This window comes from Aphelocoma coerulescens, chromosome 2 (genome assembly GCF_041296385.1).
Source record: "Aphelocoma coerulescens isolate FSJ_1873_10779 chromosome 2, UR_Acoe_1.0, whole genome shotgun sequence".
In the NCBI taxonomy this organism is placed as follows: domain Eukaryota; kingdom Metazoa; phylum Chordata; class Aves; order Passeriformes; family Corvidae; genus Aphelocoma; species Aphelocoma coerulescens.
Window position 1 is genome coordinate 64,482,231 of NC_091015.1, and position 22,172 is coordinate 64,504,402.

The 22,172-nt window shown below is 37.1% G+C and overlaps 1 protein-coding gene across 7 annotated transcripts in view; it reads right to left on the reverse strand.

Moving 5' to 3' along the window:
• Positions 1-2,252: 2,252 nt before the first annotated feature.
• Positions 2,253-22,172, reverse strand: part of LRRFIP2 (LRR binding FLII interacting protein 2) — a 61,689-nt gene continuing 41,769 nt past the window's right edge. For 2 of the 7 annotated variants that reach the window (XM_069007831.1, XM_069007833.1), the window contains 9 exons: positions 16,031-16,201; positions 15,646-15,738; positions 13,175-13,267; positions 9,339-9,471; positions 8,020-8,069; positions 6,109-6,229; positions 5,020-5,099; positions 3,958-4,062; positions 2,254-3,201 (listed from right to left, as the gene is read on the reverse strand). In XM_069007831.1, coding sequence (XP_068863932.1) covers positions 3,091-3,201; positions 3,958-4,062; positions 5,020-5,099; positions 6,109-6,229; positions 8,020-8,069; positions 9,339-9,471; positions 13,175-13,267; positions 15,646-15,738; positions 16,031-16,201 — 957 coding nt within the window. In that variant the 3' untranslated portion in view covers positions 2,254-3,090. Of the gene's footprint in view, positions 3,202-3,957; positions 4,063-5,019; positions 5,100-6,108; positions 6,230-8,019; positions 8,070-9,338; positions 9,472-9,722; positions 9,825-13,174; positions 13,268-15,645; positions 15,739-16,030; positions 16,202-22,172 lie in introns of all 7 variants that reach the window. The other 5 variants (XM_069007829.1, XM_069007830.1, XM_069007834.1 and 2 more) reach the window with 5 other exon arrangements.

The following is a 22,172-nucleotide window of genomic DNA, read 5'->3' on the forward strand; positions in this document are numbered from 1 at the left end:
GGAGGCTGATCTCCCATGGCTAACTGGAGGAGGTGGCGTAAGTCCTGCCACTCTGCTCTCTTTCAGAATGGAGAACTGATCAGGAGGTTTGGGTGCAGCTCTGAGCATGGCCAGTAGCTCAGGCACTGCAAATGGAGAAGGCTGGACAGGAGCCTTCCCCAGCTGACCATTTTCTGGTTTCTGTCCCCAAAGTGCCAGCACCTCATGACAGCAAAACAACATCACTGAGCCTGTCAATTTGGTGGTGGTGATGGGGTGCTTATTGGCCGTCAAAAATAAAACTTTTTTGTAATCAGAGTATTTCTTTCATCCTTTTCCAAGCTTTTGGTCCCCTTCCTCTAGGAAAACCCTTTGTGTCCTTTACACACTGGCTTTATTGGAGTTGGGAGGGGGTTAAGCAACCTGAAAAATGAAACAACAGCTCCTGTTGTTTCAAACTGCAGTAGCTACTTCAGTGACCCTGAACTGCCACACAGGCACATACCTTTTTGGTGCTGCTGTCTGTCCCCTAACAACACAATCACCAAATGTTTTCACCCAGCCCTAACAGACCTCCACAGACCAAACAAAACCCCATAAACTTGAGGAAAGGACAAACCATGCCTGGTGTTAAAAAAACATGCCCTCAATAAAACAAAAAATGGTATTATGCCATGTTGGTTATCTTTATGCCTACTTTGTACGAACCTCATGCCTTTTTGTGAGCAGTAATTTGGTATAACCCTGCATGCAAGAGCCACTAAAATTGTCCCTGACCCCTTGCAACTATCTATAAAATTATCTGAATAATATAATTAAACACAACTTACACTTTTTCCTCAACCAAACCCCTACTGAACTGACCAAATATAGTAACTTTTTCTATAAGCTTTCCATAATTACACCTAATACTTGTCTTTTATTTGGCCAACAAGCAATGTGTGGTCTCCAGCAATACTGGTACCATCATGTTCTATTCACTTGCCTGTCACAGATACACTGGTTCTCTGGCTCTGATTAAATAAATTGTGCTTTGGTAAAAATAAATATAAAAAAAGCTTTCCATATTGCTATCCAACTGTCACTCATTATTACTCAGAATTTTTTTCATGCCTATACCTGTAACAAGACAAAATAATAATTTTTTTTTTCCCTTGCTACTGCTTTTCCTGGTACCTCCCATTGAGAATATTGCTCTGGATATTTTGTTGAATTTGCTTTAATTTTCTGGTAGCAAGAACTTGGGAAGCTCTTCAATTAAAATGCCCATGCTAACACTTTGTAATTTTTCTTTTAAAAAACTACTAGAAATCTTGATTTTAAGAAAGAATGTACTGATGCTTTATCTCTACCCCAGAAAAAGTCCTTATCTGACTGTCATGGTTTACAATTGAAGCTGCAGTTTTCCCTCTGCCATAAAATGTCCAGCTTCAATGGCGTGGTTTAGAAGAAGTGAATCAGAAGATAGGTCCCCCACCACATGCCAAATAAAGTTTTAACAGAGCTTTGTAAACAATGAAAACCTCCTAAGTATCCATTTATCTTGAGAATACCTACCATTAAGAACTCAAGAGTTGAGAGTTTCTACTGAATAAGTACACAACAAAAAGCAAAGAGTTAACAGCACAATGATCTATGTGATTGCCAAACTGTAATTGTCTCCTATTTAATAAACAGGCCTAAGTAGATCTGCTACTTAGGTATCTCAACAGGGAAGGAATTTTATTTTTCAAGTCCAGAAGACATCCAGAGACGGAAAGCTTTAGTTTTGCATTGTCAAGATGGCTGTTCTTTGAAAACAGCTCTGGTCAAGCAGAAGTACTAACTCTTGGGATTGCAAAGGTCCTGAAACTTGCCTTGCTTTGAGAAATACTCCCCAAAGGGTAGCAATTTCCAAGACAAGAACACCCTTTACAATTCCAAAAGAGTAATTCCTCTCAGACCAAGGCTCCTGCTGGCCTCAAGAAAAGTTCAACACAGGGGCAGTGCCACTTCAAACACTTCAGAATGGCCTCTGCAGGTGCTACTGATTTCCTACTTGTCAGCTCGAAGAGCGGAAGTTCTTAATAGTATTCACTGTCTACAGGGAGTATGCTACCAACATAAACCACACCATTGCAGAAAATACCTTTTTCCTTGTGAAGCTCCTCTGCTCTATGGTAATACTGTCAAACAGTAGCAGACTAGGTTAAGAAAAAAGAATTCAAACTCATTCTTCCAAAGGCAAAAAGATACCTGTCAAGAATATAAAGATCAGATTTTATTATTCTACAGATTTTGCTCTGTCCTGTTAGCATCTCAGTATTTAAAAGAAAACACAAAACATCCAGTTTTGGTCAGTAAAGTGTCCATTTAATAAACTCCTTAGCCACATTTCTCACCCCCTTCCTCCCACCATAAAATTTCAATTCGCACTTAAGCGGATGACACAATTTGATGGTGTATAACTTCCATTTTCCATTAACTGTACTCTTAATACTAAGAGTATCAGGGGCTAGTATTTTGACAAAATTACATAGAAGTCAGATGTGCCCATGCAAAAGAAGCAGATCTTTATATACAGTCCCTATTTTTTCTTATAAATTTAAATATTTTAAAAAATGTATTTTCAAAATGTATAAAGTTTAGGGAATACCCCAAATGTATCTTAAAATAAAATGCTTTCTGGTTTCAAAGGTTATTTCAACAATGAAGTTTAAATTGCACCAGATAAAAGGCACTTGTGCTGTGTGATGTCTTAAGCAAGTATATGTTAGTTTTCTAATACAGTGTCTTGAGTTCATGCAGCTGTCTCTGAGCATCAAGCATCATTAAAGCAGCCAAAAGAGATCATGAGTAAACTTGATTCCACAGTTGTAAAAACATACAGCATTGTGCTCCATATTTGACTCTAGAATCAAACACTACTGAAAAATTGCTGTCATTCACATGGGAATTCAATCTACGTTTCATTCTCTCATAAATTACAAGAAGTATGTCACTTAATTATGAAACTAAATCACCAGTGACAGCTCAGTGTTCGCATAGTTTGTGCCACTGAAAGTCTGTTTTTATAAACAAGCCAGGGACTAGTTATTCAAGGAGCAGTGCATTGTATTTTCAATTTCCATTTCACTGTTGAGATAAAAGCGCAGTCCTATTTGCCTTCATCTTCTCCAGCCTTTTCATTAAATGGCTATTGGTCATCTCCATCTCTTCTATCTTATCCAGTGCTGTTCTTAACTATAAAATGAAAAAAAAATTATGATCACTTTAGCTTGTTTGGACTTTGTGCTGTTCTCAAGCTTTGTAAGAGGAATAAAAGTATTATATGTTTCATAAGAATGCCACAGAAGTTAAGATATAACACTTTCATTATTGCAGGCAGATGAAACAGAATTCAACTGTTAAAAATAAGTGTGAAGCAACTGAAACATGAACTGTATTCCTTTGAAAAGAGCTAGGTGCCTGCAGCCTCCCATTACATGAAAGCAATTTACCTAGAACAAGGTAAAGTACTGTCCACCACTATTACTTGCATACAGATATGTATTCCCATCACAGTTAGCAGGTATCATGCTAGTGATGCAGCAGCTCTTAAGCAAGAATGATCAACAGCTCAGTTAAATACAGCTTCTTCCCAGAATACTGTGAGGTGCAAGTTGGAAAATTCCCAGGCTGTCACTTGACATAGGGACCATTCAACTCTCCAGCAGCTTTTGTAGAAGGATTACTTTAAAACATTACAAGTTATCATATTTAGAAAAAAATACCACTTAGATGCTCCCTTCCAAGGAAGTACAGCATTGAATTGTAGTTAGTATTACTTTAATGTGCTAGATGTCTGCTGAATGTAACACTGAGACTTGAAGGTTATCTCAAAAAACAATTAAAAGCAGTAACTGAAGATTACAAAAAAAACAGAGCTTGGGAGGCAAAAGACAGAGCAGCTCAAGACAGAAAGGAACATACAGCTGGAAAGGAAACCAAGTCAGTTACCTCTCGCTGAAGCTTCCTTTTTTCAGCTTTGAGTTCATCTTCTACTTTTTCTGCATTTTCTGCTGCATTTTTATACCTTGCAACCTGTCCCTCAAGTCGTCCAATCTGTAAACCCAAACAAGACAAAAGGAACATACTCAGGTGTTCCACCTGGAGTTCACCTGCCACCAGCTGTTCTTCCCAGGACACAGCTGAGAACAGACAGAAGGTTAAAGAACACACCTTTTAAAACACATGTTTAGATCAGCAAACTAATTCCTTAGAGAACAGAATCAACATAAGCAGAGAGAGAAGAGCTGGAATACAAAAAATCAAGAACTGGGAAACCCATGGGATTAAAAATGGAAGTGGAAAGTTGAAAAGCAGAAACCATATGAAAAGGTTCAAAGTAGAAAGGAGACTGTGAACTGTTATTGGGGCCATGATCAAAGAGGTCTTGAGTCCAACCACAGAGTTCAGTAAGGAGAGGGCTTGAGACAAATCCTGATTGCAACCTGTAGATGTTAAAACCCACTAGCTGGATTGTTCTATGTACAGCTCCCTGCTACCCCTAAATCCACATGACAGGCTACTAGACTGAATCTGTGCAAAAGAGAAAAGATATGCATCTGTGATTTAAATTATAATCCTTTATGTAGTTTTTAGGTAATAAGCTGTAGTTAAGTTCCTAAAATACAAAAGTATGGCAGAATATAAAGAGGAACTGAAGCTACTAGTTCAAGAAAATAAATTTATTTAACTTAATTACTTGTAAGAAGGTTCTAAATACTGTGGAAGGCACATAATTTACTCTCTAAATTCGAGAGTTATACATCTATGAAAACAATCACACTTTTTAAGTCAATAACATGTTTTTATAGTTCAGCATCTTGGTAGATTTTCCCTATGGTTAGACTGTGCGCAGGTATTTAATTGCAGGAAATACAAAAACTGTGCTGTCATTCTATGCAAAATAAATATCAAACAGTAAATTAAATGAGGAAATATGCTTTCATAGTTTTTGTTGAAAAAAGTATTGTAGAAGTATGCAGTGTAATAACAAACATGAAGAAAGACACTTACATTTTGTTCCAAAGTAGTTATATCTTGTTCAGCTTTTGAAAGCTTGAATTTGTACTCACTAATTTGTCTGTTGGCATCTCCTAGACAAAATTTGACATGAATATGTTAGTCAAAGCAACTCTCTAAACTAGCAGTTTCCCTTTTAATTAAAAGATCATTCATTAAAAAGACCATTTTATTGAGAAGCCCATACACAGGATCACAGAGAGGTAAATGTTCTTTCGGCAATCTTCAAGAGTATAGAAAGGAAGTAATTTTCCTTTATTTAGAGAACACAACTACTGTCTCTATAAAAGTGTGCATTTAATCTCACGTGCACCAATGAGACACACACCTTTTAAAACACATGTTTAGCTCAGCAAACTAATTCCTTAGAGAACAGAATCAACATAATAATCAACACACATTGCAAAATGTCAGACCTTAATAAACATAACACCAGCAACATTCAACTTAGACATCTGTAATAGCATTTGAATAATAAGGAGCACAAGGCTTGAACTTGACTGATAAACTCTAAGGAGCTCTGCAAATTATTTTGGTGTTACATTCGAGCCCTCACATTGCCAGTGCTTTGTTCATGTTCATTGACACAAGCATATTAAATGACAGTCTGCCAAACAAGTAAGTTTTCAGCTGAAGAAATAGCTTGCTTGAAATGAAAAGCAGCTTAGTGCTTCTATTAAGCAACACTAAATATTAGGTTAAATAAATTTTCATGTTTTGCTTCAAGACAATAGTCTTCTAGGTTAAGTTTCTATATCAGAGATTGAACAAAATCATCATGTAGAATATATATTAAAAAAAATCTTAGCTGAAATTCTATTGTCTAAAAATTGTATTCAAGTAGTGGCACCCAATCTAGGCAAGGTTATCAACTGAAAAATAACTTCCCAGAATGTCGTTATTCAACACTGAAAGAGGTAGATTTTTAAGCTATTCTGCAGTGAGGAATTCCATGCAAGGACATACACCAACAAAAACCCATCTGCTCAACAATGTAGTCACTCACAATACTACTAGTGCTCAACAAAATGAGTTGGAGGTCCTCTCTGCAAGAGTAACTTTGAACAGTCACCATATACCTACTTTGCATTTCAATTAGTTGCAAGTCAGAGCCATTCTCTAAGCCTATTATATCTGGATTCATGCCATCACTTTTAGAGTATTTTTGTCGTTCTTCTTCCAACTGCATCTTCAGTTTTCTAACCTGAAAAAGAAGTGTTTCTTTATGAAAAAGAGACTCCCAGAAGGTCAGTAGTTGTGTATCTAAATGTTCAACGGTGGAAAGGCAGAGTAGTCCTGAGACGTCACTGGCTGAGAAGGTTCTGTAAACAAGAATAGTAGAGCCACGCAGGGGAGTCAGTCCCTGAAGTCTGTGGCTGTAGCCCTCCCCAGCCCCATCACTGGGCGAGTACCCTCTGAATGTCAATGCACAACCCAAGCCCACCAGTTTGGTCAGTGCTGCAGTGATATCTGCACAGTGCAGGAGCACCCAGTAACTAACACAGCTCACTTTTCAGAAGAGGAGATGGCATTAAACTCCATTTATGGATTTCTTCTACTGCATATCTTTTCCGCTCTAAACACACACAAAGATATTAAACAATATCCTAGTGAGTTTACAGAGAGAATAATCCATGGCTTTTTTAGGGGGTCCTCTCTCATACTCCACCCGGAAAAAATGGTCCTAGGCAAGTCTGTAGTGCACATTAGTCTTTAACAGTTCCATTTCACGCTACAGAAGCTGTCTCTCAATTTTTCCAGTAGTCAGATGTGGATACAAAAATGCTGCTAGCAAGGAATTTTCCTGATTCTTCTAAACCGTGGGATACTTTTCTCTCTCATGGAAGATAATAGCAGAAGTTCTGTAAACTAAGAACACCTGCGACCTTGTAGAACTATGTTTATGGTATAGTAGAAAACTATTTTGACAATGGATGTTTTAGGATTTTAGCCAATCATCCCCAAGGGGTGGCTGATCCTTTGTCCAATTAGACTATGAAGAAAAGGCCTATAAAAGAGTTTGTAAAATACTTAAATAAATCAATCTTGCTGCACAATTCCTGCCTGCTGGATCTTCTCTCCTCCTCCCTATGGCTGCGGGACACAGCGATATCAACAGCGGAAACAGTCAGGGAACACAGATTTCTCAGCTATGTCCTCTGTGTATGGACATTATGAAAGAAGTAGGAGCTAAAAATATTGCCCTACAGATTGGCAGTGTGTGAGTTAACTTGAAAAACCCCCATTCATGATACAAATCAAATAGATGATCAGTGATTTTTACATTATACAGTGATAAATACGTGCATACATATTTATATATATTTAATACTATATGTTATTGGCATTCCAAACAAGTATCTATACTATAATTAAAGTTCATTCACAGCAAAACCAAATGTTGACAACAATGGTTTAAATTTGCAGTGTCTTCAACTAGAAGGGCAAAAACTGTAGTATTCTTAACAATTGCTCAATGGCTGTATGTTTGCTTGAGTCCTTTCTCCTCAAAACAGAGCTGTATTCAAACACAACTACTTTGATAATACTAATTTTCTCTTTGAGTAATAGAAATTATCAATGAAATAGCATCACTCAGTAATTTTGAAGAAAATGCCACTTGAGCTTATGAGAGTGTAATTTTACTGACTTTAATATTTCTCCATAGGACAAAATAAAAGAAAGAGCTTTAAGTATGTGCACTAATAATAAAGTCAGGAACAAGTTAGTTCAGCTAACCAGTTAGTGAAATGAGGTTTCTTTACCAACCAAGACCAAAGTCCCATGGATAAGGACACTAGCAAGAGAAACTGCTGATTCCTGGCAGTCAGTGAGGTAGGAAATTGAGTATTTTATTTTGCTTTAGTGCTTATGTATTTGATTAAGCACCTTTGGTGCTTAACATTTGTTTATTGCTTATATATAAATAGTATGTATTTGTATCAGCAAAATGATACAAAAAGGTCTATTTCTGAAAGGAATAACTTATTTTACCTGGGATAGTAATTCCTCCTTTTCTCCAGCAAGTTTTCGTAGCCTGATATCTAAAACCAAAGAACCCAATTAAAAATCAGAGAAATCTGTAACTAAGAATATGTTTTTCATAACTTTTTGTTATATTCCAAATGAAATGCTCTTCAAAGCTAATAGCACTGGGACCACAAGACTTTGATATCTTACTAATAACACAACAACCTTCAGTTAATAGCAGAGAAAAGGAAAAAATACTTCATTTGCACTGTTTATTAGTGTAACAATTCTAAAAGCAAGACCTCAGAGTTCACTAAATCTTTAAAGCAAATTAACAACTGAAGATTTTTTTTTTTGTTCCATATCCAGAACAGCCATTTCCAACAAAAGTTTCTTCTGATTGTGTATTCTTTTCCCTGTCTTATTTGAAGGTTGTTGTCACTTCAGGGAAGCCACTAGGCTTCCCCCATATGTTTAGAAAGTTTGCAAAAAGTGTTCCCAAACAACAAAAAAAGTACCTGGAAAAGGACCCACAGGAATGCAGCAATATCTCTACTTAGTCAGAAGATCACTAATGGCTACAAAACAGTCCATCAAGCAACACTGTGCTAAGACTTGAGCAGTTCCCTTACAAATTGTAACTTTGACAGAAATGAAGCATAATGACATTTGTATTTCCCTGTGAGGGAGCCACAGCAGAAATACATATCAAGTCTAATTTCTGTCAATACAAAAATACGCAACTATTATATATTATGTAGAAGTATAATTCAAGTATATACAGATGTTTTTCTACATGTTAACAGTTTTACAGTGGATTGACCTTGCATACAACAATTTGCTCAACCTAAGGATAAAAGCAAGTTAAAGTAACTTAACCCTGAAACCCCCACTTAGTGTCTCTGTTGTCCCTGTCACTTTTTCAGTGTTTTTAAATGTGAATGTTTATTTTTCTAATGAATGTGATGGAAGACTGCACTTGCTGTTCTTTCAATGATTATCCATACTTCTAAAGAATTATTTTCATGAAACATTGGAAAACATACTAATCCAAAAGATGACACTTTTAAGCAAGATGTTTTCTGACAGTTTTAGAACAGGAACTGGACCGAGAGAACTAATCAGTTTCAAACATCTAAGCACGCATTTTTTCTTACTCAAAAGATACATCTGTCTTTTTACTCAGAACAAACAAAAAATTAAAATCAATCCTGAAAGTTGTATAAGCATATATTCCAGAAGCATCACAGGTGCTTGCATCTGCATCTGTAAATCACACCCACTGTGAACGAGAGACAACAAAGACCTCAAAAACTCTATAAAGTATGCTAGGATATTTTTACCTAGTGGTCCTTCTCCTGCAGATTCCAAGACCTGAGCAGCTTCCTGTGATACAACTGTTATTGTACCAACCACCGATTCATGGTTTACATCACCATTTGGTGTGCCATCCGGAATTATAACTAATCCGTGTTTCTAAAAATGCAAAAGAAAAAATAAACTAGTCATACAACAGAAGTGCTAAAATATAAATGAACAGAAAAGTTTTTTAAGAGCTTTTCAAGTTCATTGAAACCGTTACAATGATATGGACCATTTATCCTACCCTAAGATCAGGTTTTCAGACTGCAAAAGAATAGTAACCATTCTTCCTCTTTTTTACTAACCTTGATTTCATGCCCCATTCCTGGATTTCTGTTACTGTAAAGTAACTACTACCAACATACCTGTCCTCTCTTCATTGTTTCCTTCAGGTCAGCCAACTCCTCTCTGAGCTCATCTCGCTCATTCTTAATGCAGTCAAAGTAATCTTTCTGTCTTTCTAGGGCCTAAGCTCAGGCAGATAGCAAGAAAAAGAATGGCACAGAGAAAAAAGCATATGACAGCAGAAAGATTTTCTACAAGTAAATACAAAGAGCTCAATAAAAGTAAAGAAATTAAAAGTGCTTTTTAAATATGTAGTAACATACATCTCTGATAACTGCCTTCCCCAAGTTGCATATCTAACTTCATGCTGCATTTGTCATAACACTTTTTTCAAACTCTTAGTAGATTTTTTATTTAGTGAATTCTATTTTTTGGTAAATTTTGATAAACTAAATTGAGTACCAAAAGAGTAAGTGATTCTTCTTCATAGAGGCACTCTGCAGCAAGAAATAAAATTTGCTAAAATTCAAATGGCAAAGATCCTAAAACATTACATCTATTGAACTAATTTCTTTGCCTTTTATAAGGTACAGAAGTAGAATACATCATAGAAGACCTTGAATGTATCCACTCACAAATACTAGTGTATTTTACTAGTTGCTTAAGGGTTACAACACCATTTACTAAACCCAAAGCAGTCAGTTTTAGAGCGAAAAAAAAAGCAGCAAAGACTGGTAGCACTATTTTAGCACAAAAAAAGTATGGCAGCTAGAAGTGAAATATGGATGTAAATAGGTTTGCCTACCTATGCTGGAGCGGTGTTACCTGGCAGTTAGTCGGACACTTTCACTTGACTGGGCAGCATTCAATATTGCATGCATTACAAATAATCCTCACCATACAACAACTGCAAAAGTATGCACACATTTTTGCCAAGAAAATGATCCAACTAAACCTTATGTTGTGCATGAATGTGTAGGAATGGATTGATACCAAGAAAGAAATGGAAGTGTATACATTCGTACTGTACTTGCCCCACATAACTGCAGTATGCTGGATTTTAATAATCATCTAGAATTTGTGTACTAGAGCAATGTTTTAAAGCATTACTCAGTTTCAACAGAAAATTTTGACAATTTGATGTATTAGTATGTAAATACTTGATGTATTAGTATGTAAATGTAACATCTAAAATAAAGGCAAATCAACATGTGTGAAAACATTAGCTGACATCTTAATTTAAAAATTTCAAAGATGTCCTTTTATTTCCTAGCACACACTAGATCTCTAACTACATTATATATAGCATGAAGATCCTTAATCATTACATCATTTTGTGCTCTACTTAAAAGACACATACATCTTTTTAATTTTTGAAGAATAGTGGTAGGGGAAGGGGAAGTAAGCTCACCACTTGAGAGAATGGACACAGTGACCCAGAATCACACACAGATTGTGTGTACTCAACAGTGTCCTGTGACGATGCTGACCTTCCCCAAACGTATTTTCTGTCCTCACCCTCTAATACACAAGTGCTGGAAATCAGAAAATTCTGATGGGAAGGGAAATGAAACTGATACAACTATGTATTTCTACCTATGTAGATCTAAGTAAACATTATTCAAAACCAATAAAAATCCTAATTGTTTGTATGCTCAGGGTTTAATTTAATATGACATGGATTTTGCACAAAATTTATCTCTGCAATTCTTCTATTGGGGCAGGGAACAGGAATCAGGACAATAAAGCTCTGCAGGGATGTTTTACCATACTGGTATGAGCAAAATTTGATCATATGCCAGAATGCAAGAGACGTCTGGGGTCCTATTTTCTAAATATTCCAAAAGCTTTCATGAAATTTATACCAAACTCAGAGCTGCCATTACTAATTGAAAATTTGGAGCCACTAAACAGTAAAATAACTGTATATTTCAGGAGTATTACCCAAAGCTATAACTCAGTATCCTCAAACTGATCTAAGATCAAATATAACCACAAATTTCAATCACTGTAGAAACAGGACAACATAAGAAGGCAGGTGTAAAACAAACTTGTGCTATTTTTGTTCTGTTTGCCTCCCTTTCTTTCTCTAAAACAGCTAAAAAGTCTTGAATACATTGTAAAATTAGGTTACAATTCCAGTTATAAGCTACACTGTGAAGCTTCTCAGAGACTTCTAAAGCTAGAATAGGTAAAAATTAGCAAAGCTGCTCAGCAGGAGGGAGAAAGGCTCAAAAACTATGAGCTAGAAAAGTATGTAAATTTTTATAGATATGAGAAAGAACAGCATTTTTATACTTTCATATCTAAGAGGCTTCAGTTCTGAGAGTTAAAAAAAAATCTAACTAGAAAAATAACCAGCTTTGGTGTTCATAAGAACACAAACTGGCAGGGCAATTTTGGCTAAAGGAAAATATATCTATCCTTCTTGTCATTCTGGCTATATTTGAATATGGGATATGCTTGTACTAACTCTGGCAATGTATTTGAAAGAGCACAAAAATATTGCACAAATTGAGACAGTCCAGTATACAAATGTGAGAAATAAGTATGGAAAGAATAGGGTAAATTAAAGATAAAAAGCTTTCAGAAAAATGTTCAGAAAACTTTAGAATGTTGACATTTTTTTATGATGGAAGAGAAAGACTGAAACATGAAAAAAATTTAAGACAGCATAGCTTTTGAACTGGGCACCATCAGTTAAAAAGGCAACTTTTCAAAGTGACTTGAACTCCAGCAAATAAAACAATTTTCAAAGAAATCTGCGTATATTGAAAGATGGTGTAAAATTCGGGTAGAGAGAAATGACCCCTTGATCTGTTAAGAGGCAGACAATTCCTCTTTAAAGACTTTCCAATTAACTCCCTATTGCCACCAGGCAATGTACTTGTGTCCCAGAACAGCTGCAAGTTCAGAGCCATGTAGTGATCACTGAGGGTCAGTCTGACTCAGCTCTACGACTTCTGCACTGCCCAGAAGCGAAGCTGAAAAACCCTGCCTGACCTACATTAGCTGCATAGTATCAGCACAGTTCTTCCTGTACCACCTTTCTTCCTATATAGGAGCCCTACAGATGCTCCTCAAAAGGTCACCTACAACCATTGTTTCAATCACAACTCTCAATTCCCAAAGTATTTCGTGTGTCGTATCACAAAACCAGCTTGGTTCAGTGTTACATCTAAGCTAACCAATCCTGCAAGGATCAGAAGCATAATACGGGAATGAGCAAGTTGGTCACAGAAGTCAATTCAAGATCCTATTTTTTACCACTAGGCATGCCATTAAAAATTTTGTAAAAAAACTGTAAAATTGTACGTGTAACAGTTCATGTTAAAGATTTAATTAGTACTACTTATCATTATGCAAGTAAAGTGTGGCTCATTTTCTGAAGAGAAAGACTGCAAAACATTTTATGCATTTAAGGTGGGAGTGGCCTTAATTTCTTTGGAGTACACAGCATTCCTTGGGGTGTAGAGGGCATCCATCTACTTCTAAATTAAAAAAATACTTTCCTCCCACATTTGATTCATACCCCTATTTTTTTATCTTTCCAATTAATTGTCTCCTGGAGATCAAACACTTCTTTGGTTATGGAGTCTATATTCTCCTGCATACGTTGATTCTCCTGTGGTAAATAGGATGAGGGAAGAATAAAAGAGGAAAGAGAAGTAAGGAAATGGAAAAAAAAATCCCAAACATTAAAATAGATAAAGGAAACTAAGTAATAAAAGTCAACCAAAGAGTTTATGAGCATGAAGTTACAGAAACAGTGTGCAGTTTAACGTAATATATTTCTCATTAATTCATGCAAGAGAATGGTATTTAATTCTATTCAAGGAATGTTGTTGGGAAAACTTAATCCAGCTAGAGTTACTTTTCTTTACAGAATCACAGAATCACTAGGTTGGAAGAGACCTTCAAGATTGAGTCCAACCGATGCCCTAAGCTCAACTAAGCCATGGCGTCAAGTGCCATGTCCAATCTTTTTTTAAACACATCCAGGGATGGTGACTCCACCATCTCCCCAGGCAGACAATTCCAGTATTTAACCACTCTTTCCATGAAAAACCTTTTCCTAATATCCAACCTTTATTTCCCTTGGCACAGCTTAAGACTGTGTCCTCTCGCTCTGTCAGTTGCTCCCTGGAGAAAGAGACCAACCCCCACCACCCTTCAGGAAGTGGTAGAGAGTGATAAGGTCACCTCTGAGTCTCCTTTTCTCCAGGCTAAACAACCCCAGCTCCCTCAGTGACTGTTCCCACTGCAGTCTGTGGATAGGAACAATTACTCTGCTGTAATTTCCAGATACCTTCAAGTCCCCTTTGGAAGTGAATACTAATGTTAACAATTTGTTTTATAAATGTTTTACAAAATAAAATAATCTTGAAAGTATAAAGAAGGGAGTTTGAATCAAACATCCAGGAAGCGAAAGACAACTGCTGAGTGCTCTCTGATATTATATGAATACCTATCAAGTATATTCCTATTCTTTTAGCTGACTATCCCTGCATTTTGCTGCTTGCCCTGCAAACATAATTAAAGTCTTAGCTATGAAGATGACATAAGAATTTTACGGGCTAGAGACAATTTTTTTCCCTCTTAATGAGTGAACTTGATTTTACATCTGGGAATGAAGACAATGTCTTTCTGCAAAAAGCTACATGGCTTCAGCTAGATGTCCTGTTAGTGTTAATAGATGGGGAAACGACACAAATAAGTGGTAAATATAGGTCAAACCTTCAAAGGAACTGGATGTATTTGTGAATATTTGACACATGCTACATTCTACCAAAGCAAACACTCCAGACACATCTGCTGTATATTCTTGGTTCATATACTTAAAACCCTACCAAAACCCCAAAAAAGAACATGCTAAGTTGTTCTTTAATTGTCAGCAAAGTCAAAGATAACTTAGAGCAAGCAACAGAGCTACAACAGAATTTTTAAAGGTTTTTTGCTTGTCAGCATTTATCTGACTCAAAATGCTGATACTTAGGGTAATCTTAATCCTTTTCTTCTGCTAGTAAGTCATACCAAGTCCAGTTCATGAAGCATAGTACTTCCAAAACAGAACTGGGACTTTTCAGAAACCTTTTGGAGTTTCAGTACTACCCCCTAGAGAGCACAAGAGTATAGTGCAGAAATAAAGGATCAATGACTATTACACAGCTTTTGAAAATCACAGTGGAAACTTCGGCTTATACACTTAATGATCATCAATTTTTACTGAAATGAAGAGACAGTGGGAAAATTATGTAATAATTGAACTACAGCTTCCAACTAAAATCATTGGGAAATGGACACCCACATACTGCTGACAAGATATATTTGTATGTATGTATATATATATCTCTTTGTGGACCATTTTAAAATTAAGACTGATAATAACTCTGGGATTTCACGGTGGGTGGGTTTGTTTCCAGAATAAAAGGGAAAAGGGGAAAAAGAACAGGGTGAGAGGGGAAAAGAACATACTGCACACCCAGCAACATGGTTTCGACCCAATAACATGCTGACCACTATTGCTGTGTATTATGCTTGACTGGTAGGCAAACAAATATTCACTACGGCAAACTTCAGTTGATATAAAAATCTGAAATAACTGAAATGGAAACTTCTGGGAAAAGCAAAGAATAACATTTGGTACTATCCACACATCAGAACTTCTAGCTATGCAAAAACATTTTTGGCCACACAAATATAACTTCTGCCCTCACAGCAAAGAAATATATATGGAACATTCATGAGAGAACCACAATTCTGAGCATTCATGAGAGAACCGAGAATTAAAGGTTTTGCAAGGTGTAATACATTTGAAAACCTTGCAGAGACATTCTCATAAATTTAGGAGGATCAGTAGCTTAACTTCTACCCACTAAAACAAGATAAATTCTTTCTTAAAAATGCAAGATTATGTTTAATCCTATTTTCTGTATGATTCTCATTCAAATCTTACACCATATTTATTTGCACAGGTTCTATCATACACTCATATGAACATACCTCTATCAATTCATCCCTCTGTCGAAGGCCCTCTTTAAATTCATCCAGCTTATGCTGCAGAACACTGCAGGTGTGTTTCTGTCTTTCCAATTCCTGTATTAAATAAATCCATTATTTATATTTATTTTGAGTTATGTAAGAGATTACTGCAAGGATTTGAGAAATTATACCTACCAAGCAGTTAAAAAAAATCACTGTATCACTGGTCTAGATAAGTTGTCCAGAATACTTACTATGCAGAAGATTTTATTTAATAAACTGTAGAGAGAAAAGATGCCATAAAGACTTAAGCCCAATACTAACAAGTAAAGCTACTCTGAATGTTTACAGCTGTTCTTACTAAGTAGTCCAGATTTCTGTAGTTTATAATTAGAAAAAAAAATACCTTTGACTTCTCTTCATTCTCCCTATAGAACTCTGCTATCTGTTCTTCTTTCTCCTCAATAACATCCTTTAAAGTATCCACTTGGTAAACCAAGTTGTTTTTCTCATTGTCTAGTTGAGCATTTGAAACCATAGCTTTCTTGTACTTCTCTTCAATTTCAGCTAGTGAATCCTACAGATAGCAGAAAAGTTTACATTAGTCTAACTTTTCGATGCATTGTTATAAGGTTAAAATACCACCATAATGTTAAAGAATGAGATGTTAGACGGTTAAATTATGCAACCATTTTTGTTTCTGAAATACATTCTTTAGAGATACCAGTCACAGTTCAGATCCATTATTCAATTTAGGTCATACACAACAATGAAAAGTTATCACTACAAAAGCATGAAAAATACAAGATAATATTCCACTCACATTTTCTACTCTGCCACATTCAGCACAACTCACAGGAATACAGTAGTAATATCACAGCTTCACCTTCTAGTGAATACAACGTATCTAGTAGTAGTATCACATATTCTCAAGGCATGCATGAGAAAACAGTTCAGAATGAGGCAACAAATCTGAGAGGACTTGGACAATTAAATCAGTAAAAGAGATCACAAAAATAATTCCAAGAGTAGCTTTAACTTAATGCTCATTATTTAAGTAGTGTCCTATGACCTTAGATTCAAAATTTTAAGATAGCCACATTATTCCAGTAATAAGGATTTGCTATTTTAACAGATATTTTTATCTTCGTTTTTTTTACTAAGATTCTTTTTAAAAGCATGTAAAGATTCACATACTTGATTTTCCACTTAAAGGTGTATATATACCTTGCTATATAGCCTCTTACACAAATCTCCCCCATTTACCATTTTATCCTATTTTTAGTTATACATGGGTTTTTTTCTCAGAGCTGTAACAAATGTCAACCATTTAAATACTTAGAACAACTATCACTCCAGGCACTTTAAAGCATGCCATTATTTCAATATGCATTACATGGGGGTTGGGACTTGTCGTGGTTTAGTATAGTTTGGGTTTTTTCTTAGAGATCTTCATCAGCCTCGGAAGTGATTCTTTGCAAATAGGTGCTTACAACTTCCTCTAGCCTTGACAGAACCAATCAACTGGCTAGTTTGAATACTGGCAACTTTTTTAAGCCACTTAAGAAGCTTGACACGCCTCTGTGATCCACACTTAAGAACGAACAAAACCCGGGAAAGCTCTCTTGCTTCCAGCTTTTGGACAGCTAACTGGGGGGCCTGTGCAGCCCAGCGGGGCCGGGCCGGGCCCTGCTCGGCCCGGGCCAGGCCGAGAGACAGTTATCCTGGAGCCGTGCGGCCCTGTTCCACCCGCAGCCCCTCAGTGCGGGCCAGCCCCACAGCTCTGCTCCATGCAGGCGGCGCGGCCCCGATTTCCCCCCCTCGCTTTCCCCCCCTCCAGTGTAGCCGAAGATTCATCTGAGGCCGCTGCCCGGAAAAGATCATGTGACCAAGAGCGATAAGCGAATTCCAGCTGCGGGGCCGGGTGACATTAACCCTTTGTTAGTGCTGTAAGTTTCCTCCAGAACAGATGAAGCCTGCAGACATCAATCCTCTCCCGAGTTAGAGGGAAGGTGGAGGCAAGTGAAGAGAACACCATAGATACACCAAAGTCAGTGAAGAAGGAAGAGCTGAAACCCTGAGGGAGGAGAAAGAGGAGATGCTTCAAGCCTAGAAGCTGACATTCTGTTGTAAAGCTATGGTGATGGACTGTGATACATCAGAGTACCCGCTGTAATTTCATAAAGCATGGGGGGGTGGAGCGTTCAAACTGCAATTGTGAGCAAAAGTACCTGTGCTGAAACAAGCAAATGACTGTAACTGTGAGCAAAAGTACCTGTGCTGAAATAAGCAAATGTTGAAATAGCTGTTATTTGATGAGAAGCTTGAACAGAGAGATGAAAATTATGAGGACCCTTTCTCCCAGGGAGGGAGAAGACCTCTGTTCCTGGAGATGAAGATGCTCCCTGAGATAGGTGAAGAGAACCTTCGTTTCTGAACAGCTCATCCTTAAAATGGTACCCCATTAGCTCAAGATTGGATCCTTGCAAACAGTTGTGGGGAAAGCTGTAAGTCGAGGGAAGGGACTTCCACATCCGAGTAGAGAACCAACCCGGGCAGCTGTCTCGCTGTGACATTAAAGCCATGAGAGAAGTTCTTGTGGAGATGTCTCCATAGCATGAGCAAGAGAGACTCCTTTCCCTAAGTGAACTGGAAAAGATTATTATAGAGGTGGTAAACTGCCTGAAAATCTCAAGGGTTGTCTTTTTACATTGTCAGTGGGAGAAGGGAGAAAGGTGGGGGGAGGAGAAGTGTTCTGAAGGTTTAGTCTGACTTTTTTCTTTCTTTGAGGTCTGTTAAACTTCTTTATATTCTTTTAAGTTTTGTGCCTGCTTTGCTTTCTCCTAATTCTTATCTCACAGAAGGAAATAAGTAATGGATATTTTGAACCAAACCACTACACTTAACTGGTGTTTCTGCCCGGTTTCCGAACAGAACCCACTACAAGACTATATGATCTTGAAGGTCCATTCCAACCCCTTAACATTCTATGATTTAAAAATAATAAAAATTGATTTTCAGAGTCCTAATTATAGAATTGGAACAGAACTATTATGCCAATCCCTGGACAAAGTAGATCTATGCCCTACTACAAATCACCTTGTACTTCATGTAATCTGTTCCTTGAAGGCGTAAGTAGCATTATCTCCATTTTTAGTTATTTGTATTATGACAGTAGAAGCACTAGCACAGAAAAGGCATGAAGCTTGGGTTTTCTGGAAAACAGAACACTAAAATTAAGATATTAAGAGAGAAGGTGCCAACAATCTAAGTTTTCTAAGAAAATACTGAAGACTGCTATCTGTTAAACAGTAAAATTAGGCAATCATTTTTGCTTTGGAATTACAGTCATATCTTTTTAGAAATACCAAGTCACAGTTCAATATTCTGCTATAAGAAAGTAAAAAACATCCCTATCCCCAAACCCTATTTCATGTTGTAAATCTCCAGTCTGGGAAAGCTGTCCTTAGAGTAGGTATTTTACCTTTTATAATTTTATCATAATCACATGTATTTATACATTTCTATTCCGTTCACTGAATTCTGGAATTTTCTGCTGGCAAAATGCAATTTTTTGAAACCCCAGAAAAAATAACTACCGATCAGAAGAGACAAAACAGTGTAAGTTGTGAAAATATAAGAAAATACCATTATCATCTGGGTAGTAGCAAACAGCAAAGATGACTCAGGATAAGAAAAAAGAAAAAAATGAAAAAATATAAACGTAACTGCATGCAAGTAATTCTGAAGATTAAAACCAGAGAAAACAATTTTTTTTTAGATGCTGTAAATATGACAAAGCTTGTAAAGATTGGCAAAACAAAATACTAGAGACAGCAAACCTAAAGATTTTCAAAGAATAATCCAGTTTAGAGTAAAAAAAAAGGAAAATATTAGGATTATAATGAATGCTATAGTAATTTCACAGGGAAATATGAAATATAACCAAAAAAATAATGCAACTAGGAACAAAAGTCTGATTTGATTATTTCTGTGAATGTGGTGACTGGAGTCATGTAGTAATTTAGGTTGGCAGAGATCTCAGAATGTCATCTGGTCCAGTGTCCTAACTAAAGAGGGTCAACCAAGATAAGGCTGGTCACAGCTCATCTCCATTTTAAGTATCTCCAGAAATCTAGACTGCAGATGGTCAACCTTGCTGGATGACCTGCACCAGTGTTTACTTTCCTTGTGAAAACTCTTTTTTCTAATTGGAATTTCTACTCTTACAACACAACTTTTGTCTGTTGCATATTTCCCTTGCAAAGAAGTCTGCCCTCTATTCTCCACAGCCTCCTATCAGACATGCTGAAAACAGGAACAATATTGCCAACAACTCCTCCCAGACTTATCAATGTCTATTTTCTCAGCCTCTTACTGTATGCCACATGTTCCAGGACTCCAGCCTTAAAGACAAGACTAGGTTGGGAGTTAAAACATTGTATTAGAATGTCATTAATCAAAAAAGTCATGGCAGGGAGAGAGGAGGGTGAATCTGCAGTTACAGAAGAGGAATAAATTGATTTGGATACTAAAGAGTGAAAACTGCTTCTGAGAGAGAAGCTAAATTATGTCAAAGTCTCTTAACAGGTTAAAAAAACTGAAACATTGCAAAGAGTTCTTTGCAACTGTCTTCTTTTCAAGTATTATACATGTTCCCCATGGTTCAAGAATTCCACGTAGTTTCACAAAGTCTTCCAGTTTGACTTGAAATAATTTCTGAAACACTTGAAGGAGGCTGTAGGATTTTTAAGGAAGAAGCAGTGGGAATGGGATGGAATGAAAATAGATAAGGCTCTGCATATAACCTAAAGATATGAAGAAATACCACCCACAACTTTTCAGTAAAGTCAAAGTGCTATAAAAATTAGCTTGCTTGGCTAGAACAAGATGATTCAAGCCAAAAGACATCAAGAGAGTGCATTGTTAAAAGCATAAAAGAAAAGTTTTGAGGAAAGAAACAGGATTCCTTTCCAGTTGATGCAAAGAAATATACAAAGAAGCAACAAAATTGAATCAAACTGAGATAGGAAAAATTTGAAGACCTAACTAAACCAGAACTAGCCACATTAGAGTTTATTCTGCTGACACCCAGCATATTTGTAGCCAGGTAAAACCCACACTTTTATCAGCATAAGGGCAACCAGAGAGCTCACAAGGTAGTGTGATTACAAATCCCCATTAGTCAACTACTGGAAAAAATCCAACCAACCAACCAAAAACCCTAACATTTAAACGTAGTGTAAATGCAGGTATCCTAGTAACTCTCCTATAACATACAAAAACCAAAACTGATCAAGTACAAGTTGAGAAAAAGGCAGTACCTTCCTAATTAAAAAAAAGGTTCCCTAAAGAATCTCTATGGAATGAGAATTAACTTAGGAACGTATTACTCAGTATTAACAATAACATCAAAATGCAGTTCAATTCTGAAAGCCAAGCATAGATGAAGATCTTACTATTGCACACTGCGCTCTTTGGTAACTGTAATGGATTACAATAAATAATAATCCATTAGCCATGAGTCAGAACAGTAGTCATGAGATGCTGACAAACACATAAAGGCGTGAGAGTTAGATCTGTGGTGATGCGATGCCTTTATTGTATTTTTATACAAGTTTTCTGTACCCCAATGGTACATCCCTACCTTTCCCACTCCTATTCCCAGTTGGTTTGCCCCAGACCCAAGCCGCTCCCCCGGTGCTCCCTACATGGTTGTTCTCCTCCCCTTGTTCTAGCTCTTTCCCTATCAATCACCCAAACCCCTCCTGTTGTTCCCAAAGGTTCAGTGTCCATCACCTGAAACCTCCCGGTTTACCCTTATATGGTCCCCATCAATCCCCCGAGACCCTACCCCTCTAGAGACCTCCCCCTTTGGAAATCCCCTAAACCTCGATGCCCCATTTGGGGCATGTGATCCCTTTCCCTTCTCCCCTTGAGGCTATTGGCCCATGGAAATGTCTATCCTCGTCCATATCCCTCCCTTAGGGATTTCTATCGGTCCCCAGTTAAGCCATCCCCATTGTAACACCTCCCTTTATAAGAGGTTCCCTGGAGCAGTTTGGGGCTTGTCTCCTGTGAGTTGTCTCCCATAAACTTGCATTGCCCCCTGTGGCAAGCCTCCTTGCTACTTTTTATCCTCTCCCTCGTCTGGACTGCTGACAGCCACTGTGCCTGGAGCTTCAGCTCCCCTGGGCAGAGTTGAACTCCTAAGGAGCAGCTTTAAAGCCAAGAGCCTCCAGCTGCTTCCCACTTCAGTTGCACACCGCAGGGGCTAGCCTGGGCAGTGGTCAGTGGTGGTCACTGTGACATAGATAGATACATTTTGAATATATGAAGCAGTTTCACATTACACTCCATCTGTGTCTCATATGTCTCTGTCTAATAATCTTGTAATCTACTACTCTTTGAAGTCCTTTTAATAGTCATATGGCAATATAACTAAACCAAAACATACTACATCTGAGCATATTGCTATTAGGTTGAAAGTTACTTTTAAAGGTAAAGTTATTCTTTAAAGAGGTAATATTTTTGCTTACACTAAACAG